The sequence below is a fragment of the Strigops habroptila genome, chromosome 14 (genome assembly GCF_004027225.2).
Source record: "Strigops habroptila isolate Jane chromosome 14, bStrHab1.2.pri, whole genome shotgun sequence".
Taxonomy (NCBI): Eukaryota; Metazoa; Chordata; class Aves; order Psittaciformes; family Psittacidae; genus Strigops; species Strigops habroptila.
The window spans coordinates 314,387-328,164 of NC_044290.2; the positions used below are offsets into that span (position 1 = coordinate 314,387).

At 43.7% G+C, this 13,778-nt stretch overlaps 1 protein-coding gene across 3 annotated transcripts in view; it reads right to left on the bottom strand.

The window, feature by feature from the left end:
• Positions 1–651: 651 nt before the first annotated feature.
• LLGL2 (LLGL scribble cell polarity complex component 2) overlaps positions 652–13,778 on the bottom strand; it is a 35,257-nt gene continuing 22,130 nt past the window's right edge. Inside the window, exons 11-26 of one of the 3 annotated variants that reach the window (XM_030506244.1) lie at positions 11,402–11,619; positions 10,825–10,892; positions 9,669–9,822; positions 9,456–9,560; positions 9,076–9,368; positions 8,678–8,831; positions 7,579–7,729; positions 6,779–6,895; positions 6,094–6,260; positions 4,977–5,241; positions 4,119–4,272; positions 3,419–3,456; positions 2,901–2,948; positions 2,343–2,385; positions 1,563–1,624; positions 652–1,160 (exon numbers count right to left, since the gene is read on the bottom strand). In XM_030506244.1, coding sequence (XP_030362104.1) covers positions 1,156–1,160; positions 1,563–1,624; positions 2,343–2,385; positions 2,901–2,948; positions 3,419–3,456; positions 4,119–4,272; positions 4,977–5,241; positions 6,094–6,260; positions 6,779–6,895; positions 7,579–7,729; positions 8,678–8,831; positions 9,076–9,368; positions 9,456–9,560; positions 9,669–9,822; positions 10,825–10,892; positions 11,402–11,619 — 2,042 coding nt within the window. In that variant the 3' untranslated portion in view covers positions 652–1,155. Of the gene's footprint in view, positions 1,164–1,562; positions 1,625–2,342; positions 2,386–2,900; positions 2,949–3,418; positions 3,457–4,118; positions 4,273–4,976; positions 5,242–6,093; positions 6,261–6,778; positions 6,896–7,578; positions 7,730–8,677; positions 8,832–9,075; positions 9,369–9,455; positions 9,561–9,668; positions 9,823–10,824; positions 10,893–11,401; positions 11,620–13,778 lie in introns of all 3 variants that reach the window. The other 2 variants (XM_030506242.1, XM_030506243.1) reach the window with 2 other exon arrangements.

Consider the following 13,778-nt stretch of genomic DNA (forward strand, 5'->3'; position numbering starts at 1 on the left):
GCGAGTTACAAGAGAGAAATCAGAAAATACTCTTCTTAGCTGGAAAATGAGAAAGTGGCCTGAGGTCAGGGACAAGGGAACCAAAAAGTTTGAAGAGTAATGAACTGCTCTACACAGAGTTTCACCAGTTTCAATTCAAAACCTGTTGGCTGACTAGCACAGCAGCACTGCCAGATCAACTGCTTCTCCCTTCAGTGTGTTATCACCCAAGTTATTTCAGGACAAGCCAGCAGATGACCTTCTAGGGACTATAATCTGAACCAGTGCCTTTCCTGGCAACACAGTGCACACGCTGCAGGACAGTGATACAATCAAGTCTGCCCACCACATGTAGTTTCTCCAAACTACCACCTTGCTTAACAAGGCCACCTGATCTCCAGGAGCATTCTTTGCCTCTACAGCTCAGAGAGAACTCCACCTTCTTTAAGGGGTGAGCTGGCATGAGTCTGTTGCCAGTGTGAAAGAAGCTGCTGATGGAAAGAACAGATATGAGAGAAGACAAGGATCACAAAAGGGAATTCAGAGTTTTATTTCCAAAAAAGAACAATGTAGTGTTGAAACAAAAATCAAGTTAAATTAGTTTTCCTCTGATTTGAATGGCTACAAAAATAGATTCTACCCAAATCCATAAAGCCAGTTAACAGTACCATAACAAACCCCAAAATTACTCATTCAGATACCACATACAGCAGTCACAGGAATCTAGCATATATTATTCAATTTTTTTTTAAGTAAATTTCTGTTGCCATTATAACTGAAATACCAGATTTAAAAAATTGTACAAAAAATAATTGTAACCCAGTTGGAGGTAATAGTGTGCGTTTATTAAAATCCTGCACCACGGCAGTAACATTTATAATTTAAAACCCAGCCCAGTAGAAAAGAGAAATGTGCAAACATTTAAAAGTTAGATGTACTCAGAGGCTTGTGGTGCATCAGACCTGGTGATTGACTTCTGTCCTAATGCAAGGAGGGCTCCAAGAGGAGAGGTCTCTAATGAGGCACTAAAGGGGGAGGCAGAGGCCGGCATGCTGCAAGCTGCAGCTCTCTAGCCTGCAATGCAGGAGCAGCGGTGCCTTCTCCCCAGGGACGGTTTGCCCAGTCAGTAGTGTATGGCACTCAATCCAATGCCAGAAAGTCCGTGATGAATTCTGGTCAATCTGCTTTTGGATAAAAAACAAAATGCAAAAGCCATTTTAGAAAACAGAATTTGAAAGCTACTGAGAGTCAAGGAGTTGATACACTCAACGGATGTTTGCTGTGAACTCTGCCGACTTCTCCAGTTTGCTTTATGGTAAGGTTAAGAGTTAGATAGGAGCCTCCAAAGGGTTTTTAGCATTTCCTTTATAACTGATGCAGCATATTTACTTATGCGGAACACCAGGTGCTGAATAGTGCTAGTACACTACTTGAACAACAGATTTGCATCCTGAAAATTCAGATCAGAGTTCTGCGCTACCACAAACCATTTAAATAAGCTGAATTTTACAAAGAAACTTCGTTCTGCTTTCTGCTCCCGTTGGCTACTTCACTGCACCTAAAATAGGTTCACCCTCACCTACCTCCTCCATTACTTAGTCCATGACCTAATGGACTTCTTGCCAAATTTCTTTCTGCATAGCTCCTGCAATGACACAAGAAAAGATTCATTATTGCAATGCAGTATCATCCCATCCACTCCCAGCTGCTGACAGAAGACTAGGATTAGGTAGTGTCCAGAGGAAGTGTGCAGAGCAGAGCAGATCAGGCAGTCACTTATCCTTACACACCAGCAGTTACCAACCCCACCAAGCTTCCTGCATCCGTTGCAGACAGTAGTCCTTTGTCTACACTTCTGTAGCCCCTGTCACCTGAATGAACATCAGTATTCTAGGGAGACAAGGTAAAGCCCCGCACCCATGGTGGTAGCTGTATAGACAGAATGGGAGCAGAGATACTGAACACATCCAAGTGAGTGTCAAGCCAGGATTAAACTCCAAAGTCCCATCCTCGACCGACTGAGCCCATGTGGCTTGCCCTTTAGATCAGTATGGGTTGACACAAATAGAAACCTGTATGCGAATACTCAGAGTCCTGTTCCTTTGGGATGTGGGAATGTGATCTCTCCTGCTTTTCGGAGAGAAAGAGACAAAGCATTATTCATAAAAATCGCCAAGGGACAACATGTGAAAGAGAACCTGCCTCTCTCTTACTATTGCCTTTTGGTAGTCTGTGGGACATGTACATAACCAGATTCCAGCACAGGATCCCTGCCATCACGTTGGGCATCCCCCTGCTTTCAACTAGAAATGCCCTCCCTTACCAGCCCCAACCATCACGAACAGCAGCTGGCTGATACTCACCCTCTGCCCCCCTCAAGAGTACTCTGGATCTCCTTCAGGACTTCTGGAAAGCAGAGGGTTAAAGCAGTGAGCCAAAAACAGTGGAGCTCTGCTTCTAGGCAGCAGCCTAGCCACATTCCACATCCCAGCTAACAGTCTTTAAAGCCTGCCTCCCACAACACAGAGCTCAGACCATGCATATAACACCACTGCCTCTTCAGCAGTACCAGGCTGGCATAAAAGAATGAAGCAGTCATTTGCCAGAAGAAACGTTGCCAGTCCCAGTGTACCAGAGCCCCAAAGGAACTGTCTGTTCCAGCTGCCATTTTACACAACTCCTATTAGAAAATAAAAATCCTTCTCTTATCACAGCAGCTATGTGGAACAACCCCTGCCTGAGGGCATGACTATCGGGTCCAAGCCCTCACTTCTAATTCATGAAAACCCAATACTTCCACCAGTGTAACTGCAGACCCCTTGAAATCAAGTACTGGAATCCACAAAATTCCCAGCGGCTTTCTTCTTTTCCCACCCAGAAAGGCACCTGCCCTGTCAGTAGCAAGGCTCCATCTCACTCACTTTCGTCATTGAGCAAGGCATGTTCCATCAGCCTCCCAGACTTCCTTTCTAAAAGAGAGTAGGAAAAAAGCTTTTACCTAACAATATTTTCCCCTTTTCATGAAATATGTGCAGTTTTGGAAATCCACAATACAACTGGTTTTCCCACATCCCCCCACTAAGTACCTTTTGACTTTATTGAATGCTTCATGGCTAATCCTTAAAGCCTCTCAAATACTGAACTGTATTTTCCAGCATCACTAGTTTGGCTAACAGATCTCATTAGATTTCACACCTATTCTTCCCACAGTTTATGCCTTCCAGCAGAAACTCCATCCTATCCTTTCAATGCAATTTTGCCACACGACAACTTACTTTAGAGCTAGCAACTACTGTGTCTAAGCAGGTCACAATGTTTCCTTCATGTCTCTCCGTACTTTCCCCTTTGTTAGGTAGAAAACACTGACTGTAGCAACAGGAAAGATGCTTTAGGTTTACACCTCACCATACTACATTTAGTACAATTATTTTTTGCTTACCATCTTCTCCACAGCCACCTGAACTCCTTCCTGATGCCCTAGAAATGGAGGCAGCAAACAATCACCGACTTGGAGGCATAGGGATGCAGAGAATTCATGTATACTCTTGGCAGCTACAAGAAGCTCCAGTGCATGCTAACTAAATGGTTTACTGAGCAAGACTGTCAGAGGGGCTTTATCATGTGTTGGCGATGCAGAAGCCTGCACGCATCAGAGAACATTCCTAAACTTTTGGAATAAAATTCCTATAGGATGTCCATGAGTGTCAGATCTCCTGTTATTTCCTGATGTCCCAAGATGAGAGGAGGAACACTGCACAGTCCCTTCACAGAGCAACAGTTCAGCCTTGTCAGTAACGCCCAGACCCTGAAGCGTGCAAGAGTCAGGTGTCAGACAGACACATCATCTGGGAACAAGGAAGGCAAGCCAGGGCTTACAGTTTGTGACTAGCCACCAAGGGACACCAATTCCAGTGCTTTGTCTACTACTTTGTCCCACCAGCTGTGCTGCAAGTAGAAAAACCATCAGGGAGAAAGTTATATTTCCTGATGGCAATCCATCTAGGAATGTTGTTAACAGAGTTCAAAGTCGTCTTTTTGTTGTTGTTGATGCCTTGTTTTGTTTTGTGTTTGCTTGGTTTTGTTTGTTTTCTTCTCGCTACTCAGACACAGTCAGTGTGCAAGAGTTTTACAGACTTTACCTGGATTTTCTTGCAGCATTCTCCACCTCAGACTTGTTGTGCACATGGTTGTTACTTGTAACTTCTGGCAGGTCCACAATGCACCGGGGCTCCACTAACCATTTAGTAGAAAGGGAAAACCTCTCAAACTCCGACGGTGAGATCAGATAGAAACCTATAGATGATTCGGAATTTATAAGCAATTCTCAAGTCCAAGAACTAAAGATGAGCCAAAAAAAGAACAGATCTAAGCATCCTCTATGTTTGACAGAAAGGGTTTGCAATTCCTCCTATCTAAATGAACAGGAATCGTTGAGGAAGATATTACCCCAGTTTCCCAAGGATCGGTTAGCCTAGAGACTGGGCAATTTAGGATTATGCGGAGAACCGTACTCTGCTGTGCTGACGCTTGTCAAAAGCAGCACAGAAAGATGTGAAAACTGAACTGCAAAGCAGCAATCCACCCTCAGCAGCCAGAGGATGTTGGATCCCACTTTTGCAACTTGAGTGTTGAGCCACAGGCACATACGGAAGGCACCATGCAGGCATTTCAACTATGCCTGCTGCTTAGAAAGCCATCCTCTTGACTCCAGATAAGAGGAGAGTGGCCAGATGAAAGCTACCCATGAGGCACATCCTCCCTGTTAGGTGAAAACCACTGTATGCATTAACAATGATTGAATAAACTCACTTCTGCTTCTGCTAATTCACGTGTCAGTATCTGCTGGCATCTGATGCTGGCCAGAAACACATAATGGAGATATTCATGTAACATTAACACGTATACATAGCCAGGTCTAAACACTAAGCCCTATAATCCCTTTTCCATTGTCTCAAACACACAACAGAGGTAAGTGATTTGGGAAAAGCACACCTTACCTTGGCCGTATTTGGTGAAGACACAGGATGCAATGCCGCTCACATCCTCTTTGCGGATGCAGGGGTAGCGGATCTGTAACTTGAGGAAGGGCAGTGAGATGATCTGAATGTCTCCCAGGTTAGTCAGGACAGCAAGGTCATTTTCACTGTAATCATCAGTCTTGCAGCTGCTAAAGTTTGCAACTGTCACCTTCCTCACCCTACAGCCTTCCGTGGCCGTCAGCTTGAGCTTCAGTTTGGAGCTAACCTTGGGTAAGGTGAATACCTGTCATAGAAACAAGACACTGACATCTCTTTCCTGCACAATGGCAGCAGTCACTCCCCGGACATCTGCTGCTCCCTCCTTTAGCGCTGTTTTCATTCACAGTGAATACACAGCAGTGTAATCAAGTCAGCTTGGCTCCCTGCTCACCAGACAAGAAGCAATCAGCCACAGTCAGTGTTAGACTCTGTTTCTGTTCTGACATCAAGCAGTCCTACCCTTCAGGCTGCAAACTGCATTTCTCCTAGTTCTTTCAAACCCCCTCCAAATTTCGGCAGAAATTATTACAGAAATAGAATGGGGTTTACACTAACCATGTGTTCTTCCACGTTAAAAAGCCTGGGCCAGTCTACAGCGAGCTACTTCAAGTCTCATGCTGACTAGTTAAGTGTGGAAAGCAAGAAGCTTTTTAGTTGCTTCACAGAAATGCCTACCAATTTCCACTTCTGTACTAACCACAGCAAAAGCTCTTTCCCAAAAGCAGAAGCAGCCTTGTCCAAAGAGTAAAATGTAATATTTTTATTACATAAAAACACAATTTTGTGTTCCTATATTGTGTTCCATGGTTAGTGTAAACCCCATTCTATTTCTGTAATAATTTGTACCCAAATTTGGAAGGCGTTTGAAAGAACTCGGGGGAGAAAAGCAGTTTGCAGCCTGAAGGATAGGACTGCATCACTATGCTGAATATCCCATTTGTCAGCATGCACCTGATTTATGGACTGCACAAAACAGAAGCGCTGTCCCAAGGGTGTTACTCAGGTATATAAGAATATGCATTCTCAAGAGTTATCTTTCCACTGAGCAGTGCCCAGTGCTTTAGCACATTTTACGTGCCTCCTGGGTGATACTTACCTTAAATTGCTCTTCAGACACCACCAACAACTGATGGCTGCCTTGCATATCAGGACTCTTAGAAAGGTCATGTGCTACTTCTAGAGGTTCTGGGAGGGGAGTGCTGCGTCCGTCCAAGACAAGTATACCCACAACAGGAGCCCTGTGCATCAGCTGAATCTCTTTGGCTAGACAAGCAAGATAAGCAGGAAAATAAACAGACATAGGAGTCTAGTCAGATACACTGTGTTAGAACCTCACTCACATCCTCTCAGAGTTAGAGACCTACCCAATATGGTTCTAGAAGCCCTGCCTGAAAAGATTTACTAGTTAAAGGGTATTTGAACCGAACCAGTTTGTGTTAAACAGCAACTATTATTACATAAAGAATGCAGGTCCAGCTGTCAGAATAAGGTACATGTGCAGAGAGACTTGATGGTAAGCTTCAACAACAGCCAACACAAATTTAAATTCCTGAAGCTGGTAGGAAATGAGGCTAAGGCATGTCAAGCAGTGCTGGAGCTCACTTACTCTTTAGTTCAGGTGCTGCAGTTAGCACTGTTGAGCTCAGACACTGCTACGTGTCGCTCCACTCTCACAAATAAAACAGCAGTAACTGAGCTACCTCACCTTCTGTATGCAACTCTGGGTTATATGAGTGATAGCTCACATCCATTAGGACCTTGCTTTCACAAGGCATACTTACCCTGCTCTGCCCTGACAGGTTCATCCATTCTTCTCTCTGCTGGAGGAACACGTAAACAGAAGGCATAGACTGTACCTCCATTGGTGCCTGCCCACAAGGACGGGCAGTGGCGAGAGCCTAGAGCAACAAGAAGGCTCATGAGCAAGGCATCATCTTTGACATCCTTGGATACCTGCTTTCCACTACACATCCCTGCTCTGTTTACACCCTGAATATCTTTACGTTAGGGCAGACTTGCCATGGAAACTACAGGTTCTTAGCACTTCTTTTCCCAACATGTGCCCATCAGCAGCCCTGATAAAGGACATGGCTTGTGAGTAAACAGAAGGCAGTGCTGTTTCCATCAGACACCACAGCTGCTGCATCCAGTTTTTACGTATTTATATCCCATGTAAGCAGAGTAAATTTGTGCAAGGCACAGTTTGGGCTCTGATGCACAACCAGCCACTACCCTCACTAAGATCAAAAGACTCTGCTGGGGGCAGGGGTGGAATTTAGAGTAATGAGACAAAAAAAAAGCTTATACTAGAAAGTCAGATGTCATTCCAGCACATTTGAAAATTGCACATAAAGGCTGCATCCAAAGATGCACTACTGCTTGCCTTGGACTAACCAGCAGCCAGAATGGCTAAATAATTCTGCACAACAACATATGCTCTTGTTCTATATTAGTTTTTCAGCATAGCACTAAGTAGGACACAGGAGGTGCCAAATTTTCCTGGCAGTAAATCCTAATACATTCCTTGGCAGGAGGAGTAAAAACCCATTTGGAAGAAAAGAGAGATGTTTGTTCTACTCACTGTCTCTCAAGAAGGTATCAGCAAAATACAAGGTTCGCACAAAGCCAGTGAAGGAGTCTTCTGCAGAGCGGGCTTCAATCTTCCGCTGGACTGGAGCCAGTTCCATTTCCTGCAATGTGTCCTGGTCGAATTTGGCATTTGCTTCTTGCACCTTCAAAGATGACAAGCATTCTGTCAGTCAGGCAAAGACATGGGGAAGAATGAGAGATAATGAAAGTGGCAGCAACAGAAAGGGAAAGCACCATCATACCAGTGAACCAGTGCATCCTACATCCCATGTTCGACTACAGACTACATCTTCTCTAAAAATATGACTAACAGAGCAGCATCAGAAATTGCCATTTTTGTTCTTACTTCAATAGCTACCGGTACCATAGCAGGACTGCAGACCACCTCCTGCTCTCAGCAGTCTAATCAGGACTCCGCATGCGTGTCCTGGGTTCAGCTGTAACAGTTATTTTTCTCCTTCTTAGTATCTGGTGCAGTGCTGTGTTTTGGCTTTAGTTTGAGAATAACACTGGTAATACATCGATGTTTTAGTTGTTGCTAAGTAATGCTTACTCTGATCAAGGACTTCTCAGTCTCATGCTCTGCCAGTGAGGAGGGGCACAAGAAGCTGGGAGGAAGCAGAGACAGGACACCTGACCCAAACTAGCCAAAGGTGTATTCCACCCCACAGCATGTCATGCCCAGTATATAAACAGGGAGGAGTCACCTGGAAGGCCTAGATCGCTGTTCGGGTTGGACTGGGTATCAGTCGGCGGGTGGTGAGCAACTGTGTTGTCCATCACTTGTGTTTATTGGTATTTTTTTCCCCTTCCCTTTTCAGTTTTATATTCTTTCCCCTTGTTTCTCCCTTCTCATGATTATTATTAGTAGCAGTAGTTTTGTATTATACTTTAGTTATTGGACTGATTTTATCTCAATCTGTGGGGTTTACATTCTTTCTATTCTCCTCCCCATCCCACCTGGATTTGGAGAGGAAAAAAGGGGGAAAGTGAGCAAGTGGATACGTGGTGCTGAGTTACCTGCTGGGCTTAAACCACTACAATGCTCCAAGCTGTAAACAGACAGGACCCCAAAAATGTAGACCACTCACCTCTGAGGCATTTCCACTACCTCCTCGTCGCTTCCTACTGGACACCCGGCTTCTTCTGATCCGCCTGAATGATTGACGGAGGGACTTCTTCAAGGATTTCACCCGAGACAGTGGGCCTTCTAAGGCCAACTGGTCACTGGGATGCAGCGTACACCTGAAAGAGGGTGACAGTAGGCACATGGTCACTTTCTACTGGGCGGCAATAACTCTCAAAAGTCCAATGGGACACAAACAGATGTCAGAATATGCTTGTGTGTTCTTGAAGACCTTCAAGGACAGAGTCCATAGAGACAGGGCTTCTTGCTATGCTGACTGCTCTCAAGAAATTGCTTTGTTAGCAATTCCAGGCCATCTTTAATAGAGGATTACCACGGACCTCCTGGAAAGCAGACACTTACTTGACAAAGACCAGTCGTTTCTGCTGGTGGTCAAAAAGCCCAAAACCATGACTGGTACCAAAGGCCACAAGCTTCCACTCAGAGTGAAGGGCCAATGAGGTGACCACAGCTGGTGGTTGACATTGGACAAGGACAAATGGCTGAAAACCAGCTTCAAATCGAACGGGTCCATCTCGAGTTCTTAGTTTCTCATGACCTTTCCATCGATAGCCCTCTTGGTCCTGCAGGAGATCTGCTTCAGCATGGTCCACAACATGTTCTGCATCTTCGTCATTCAGCTCCATCACCAGTACCTGAAATTCAAATTTTAACATATCTCCAGACTGCACTGTGACAGACTTGTACTAAAACCAAGGTTTATGATGGCTGTATTTCAATACCTGTCCTGCTGTGCCAGCTACAGCCAAGTATCCACTGTATTTACACAGGTAGATCTTCTGGATCCCAAGTCTAGGATCATCACTGTAAGGGTCGAAGGTCCCAACCTAGGCAAGAGAATGCACAGTGGCTGATCTTTGCAGCTGCATTAACTAGGACAAGAATTGTCACTCCTCAGGTTTTCAAAAAGCTCCTACAAGCAGCAGCTATCTCACCTTGCGCAGTGGAGGCCACTCATCCTCACCCAGGGTGTTCATATTGTCATTGGGATCAGCATCGGTGAGAAATACTCGCACTGTGCTCAGTTTATAAAGGAGATGTAAGCAAACACCAGATGCATCCCAAAACCGCACAGTGCCATCTTCATGCCTGGGGGGGAGGATTACAGAGACACATGTCATACAGGAGAACAGCACAGCACCTAGCTGAGGATGGTAAAACAGAGGGGAAAAAACACAGCCAAAGATGAAACCACACTGTTTACAAAGCCCTGAGCTGTGGCAACTTAAGAGCTTCCAGAGAAAGATTTTGTGGAGCTTTTTGTGGGGTTTTGGTTTTTTGTTTATGTTGTTGGTTTGGTTTTTTGGTTTGGGTTTGTTTTTTTTTTAAACTTTGAATCCAGTGTGTTTTCAAGGCTCTGACACCAACACACAATTTAAGATTACTCCAAAAAGCACTGAAAAGAAAAAAAGAAGCTTAACATATAGAAGGAATAACTCATGCTGACAAAAGTTCTACTACTGGGAGGGAAAGAAAGAAATCAAGCTTCAATATTAGTTCTCCAGGTGAACATTAAGGACTTCTAACAAGGTGCTGCATCAAGAATGAAGTCTGAAAAACAGTCCACTGAAATTTTTAGAAGTGTTTTTAAAAAAAAAAACCCACAAGCATTTTTATGAGATGAGACAATCTCTTGCTACTTCCACCACTTAGCTTGATCCATTCATGCTGATCAGAGCAGACAGAAGTCCAAGCTAACCTCTCTTTTGAGATTCAGAACAGCGTAAGGTACGGAGGTAAAATGCTTCAAAACCTGCAAGATTAAGCTCTGCTTTCCATTGTTCCCTTTGAACCAGTCTGGATTACTGCATGCACTTCTACACTGGTGTTTGTGGGGGGAATGGATGCCATCAGAACTACAAAGAAGCCAACTTCATAGATTATCTGTGGTCATCACAATCTGTTTGCTCAGTAGTAGCAGAATCAGCTGTACAAAGCTGGCAGCCCAGCTTTGAGGAGTTGTACTGTAAAGCTGCAGCCTTCTCACTAGGAGATGAGTGGACTTGAATCTCACGGGAAAGCCTCAGTTAGTTCAAAAGGAAGAACAAAAACTGGAAAGCGCTCCTTGATTGTTATCAGTTAAGTACATACCCTGTTAGAAGCAAGTCCCTCTGCGGAGGATCTGGAGCTATGCTGGTGCCACCATCAATCGGCCATGGCTACAAATACATTAAGGGAAGACTGTGACTTCCTAGGCAGTGACAGTGTGAAGAGCATATGCAGTCAGCAGGAGAGCATGAACTTCAGTACAAGTGGCAGTGAAACAGTCCATGGTGTTAGCTTTTGTTTGGATTAAATGTTCCTGTTCTGACACCAGCTGTGCTTTCTAGAAGACATTCTACATATTTCCTCAAGAAGCTGTGCCGAAAGCTTCATGCTTCTAAATGAGAAGTTTGTTACCACTGACAACTGGGAACACTCAGACTTTCCTTCTAGCTTGTCAAAGCCTGAAAAAAATACCACATTTTAATCTCCCAGTGTGAGTAACTGTCTTGGTGGTGCTCTGGGAAAAAGCCTCTCTCGACCCTGTTAAGAGGCAGGACAATGTCTGTTAGGACTCATCCCTCTGCATGCAGTTAGCAGCACAGACCACACATTTCGAGCAGTCATGCTGTTCTTAAATGCATGGGAACCCACATTCATTTAAAACCATGACAAGCTGCCATACCATATTCGAGTAGTGAATGTTCTGCTTGCTCCCAGCACTGATAATCCTCTCCCACAGTTTGAGTGGGATGTTGGAGACGTGGTGTGAGCAGGTGATAGCTGAGCAATGGAGAGAAGCCAGGTATGGAGGATGGACTGCTGGCCAGCCTGCAGTTTTCAAGTCTATAACTACCAGCTCTTCTTCTGCCAGCACCACCATAGCAGAAGGGTCATCAAACTCTGCAGGAACAAGATTCATTCAGGCTGACAAAAATGACTATCCAAGGTTAATAGAAACAAACTTCCTGCCAGGCTTATTTGAAAACTGCTATCACAGAGTTCTACAGAAGCATTTTTGTTGGCAAAACCTCTAAATGCTTCTATGTTAACTGGGCCTACTGAGGCACTGACATTAATAGATTTCAAGATACTAGCAGATTTACTGCAAATTTGTGTTTCTTTACAGCACTCCTGGGCCTGTCAGAGTGATTCTTTATAGATTCCACTGCAAAATAAAAAAATCTGTTAACAACATACGTGGCTAAATAAAACAAATTCATATTCACCATTTTAACAGCCCAAACTCCCAGGACTCTACCTGCAGCTAATGACCAGCATGGGGTGGACAGACACACAAACATGCCAGCAGTGACCCATTTAGTACTGGGTTAGGCCCATAGTCCATCGAGGCTAAGCTGCTTAAACACAGTAAAGCCTTGGGTTCTGCAGAATGCTTCTCTGCTTGAACTGACAAGTATTTACAATTCAGCTCTGTTACTTTTCATTTGCCTTGCTTCTCACATGTTGTGAGACATCCTCTGGACTTTCTTTTTTTTAAAGAGTGTGTACATCATCTAATATATATTCATATGTATATTTAACAGATTTCATTTGTAATCTTGTCTATGTAACTTTACAGATGACACCTGACACAATCAAGAATTCAAGATTTTTCATTGTACCAGGAATTAAAGTGAAAAATATTTAGTATACAACATTATTGCAGGAACATTCACAAGAGCCACAAAAGCAGCTGGTGGGGAAAAACAAAACCACAAATCAGTTGACACCAATAATGTTTAACATAGCTACAGAAATCTAAGTGAATGCATCACTAATGTGTCACGTTGCAAGAGGAGGGGTAATAAACAGTGAGCCACATGCAAACTAGCAACTTTTTCCTGACCTTGCCTGCTAATCTATACTTTTACTTCCCTTCTTTAGTTCATTACCTGGAATATACTTGCAAGACAGCACATCTATACGCAAAGCACATACCAACACTGTTCACTCAGCAAAATTAATTTCAAGTAATTAGTACTTGGCCCCACTCTAGTTAGACACCCCACATTTCACCTCTGTCTAGCCACAGCTGTAACTCACTAAGAGTTCAGTTTCTTCATGAGAAAGTGTTTTGTATTCGGTTTTACTTTGCTTTCTTACGTGCCATCATCTGCAGGACTTCTGAATAGAACAAATACTACCATAGCTGTACTACGCATGGTCAGCCCTGCACTCTGACTGCTGCTGCCAACGTTAACCAAATATGCTCTGTTTTAACTATATTCTTTTCCTTGCAAAGGCACACATCTGAGGTCATTGCTTACGGCAAGAATCTATTTTAAGTTGCTGAATAGCAGGTATACTAGAATGTGTCATGACTGCCATGCACTCATCCACACGCTAATTCAAAAAACAAGAAAACAGGAAGGGCCAGCCTTTAAAAAATTGTTTCCACAGCATATTCAGGGTAGTGGAAAGTCACCAGCTACCACCATGCTGCAATGCATAAGCTTTGTGCTTATTAAATTAAGTGGCTTTGGTGTACAATTAATACCTTCATATTGTCATTGCAGGGAAGACTGCTTAAGGGCAAACATGGCAAGCTGCATAGATCCACTAGGCTTAGGCAATCAGCCACAAGGAAGCTTGTCAACCACAAAAACCTCATTTTATTGTAAAAAACCTTCCTCATCTAGGTGCAACAGCTTCAGCTTCATGTAGCAGCTCCCGTCTGTGCCCACTAGAAGTCCTGTTAATTAGAGAATTCAACCCTTAGGAAGCATAATATAAAGCCTGTTAAGTTGTTACCTCATCCTAAAGGGCTTCTAATCATATCCAGGAATTCAACTTCAAGAAGTCAAACTCCTACCCAAAAAACCTCACATTTCTTTCTTTCATCTTTAGAGACTTTTGTCTATCTTCTATAATCTCAGCTCTGACAACTCCACAGAAAGCCAAAGAGTCTAGTTTCTGCAATGGTGAAAGCTAAAGAGTACCTCAAGTTTAATGGCATTATTAAGCTTGAAGGTTTAGACCTATAGGTTCTGCACATTTAGAAGATGCTTATAAAAGGCAGTGCTGTGTGGAGAAAAATCTATAACAAACATATACAGGCA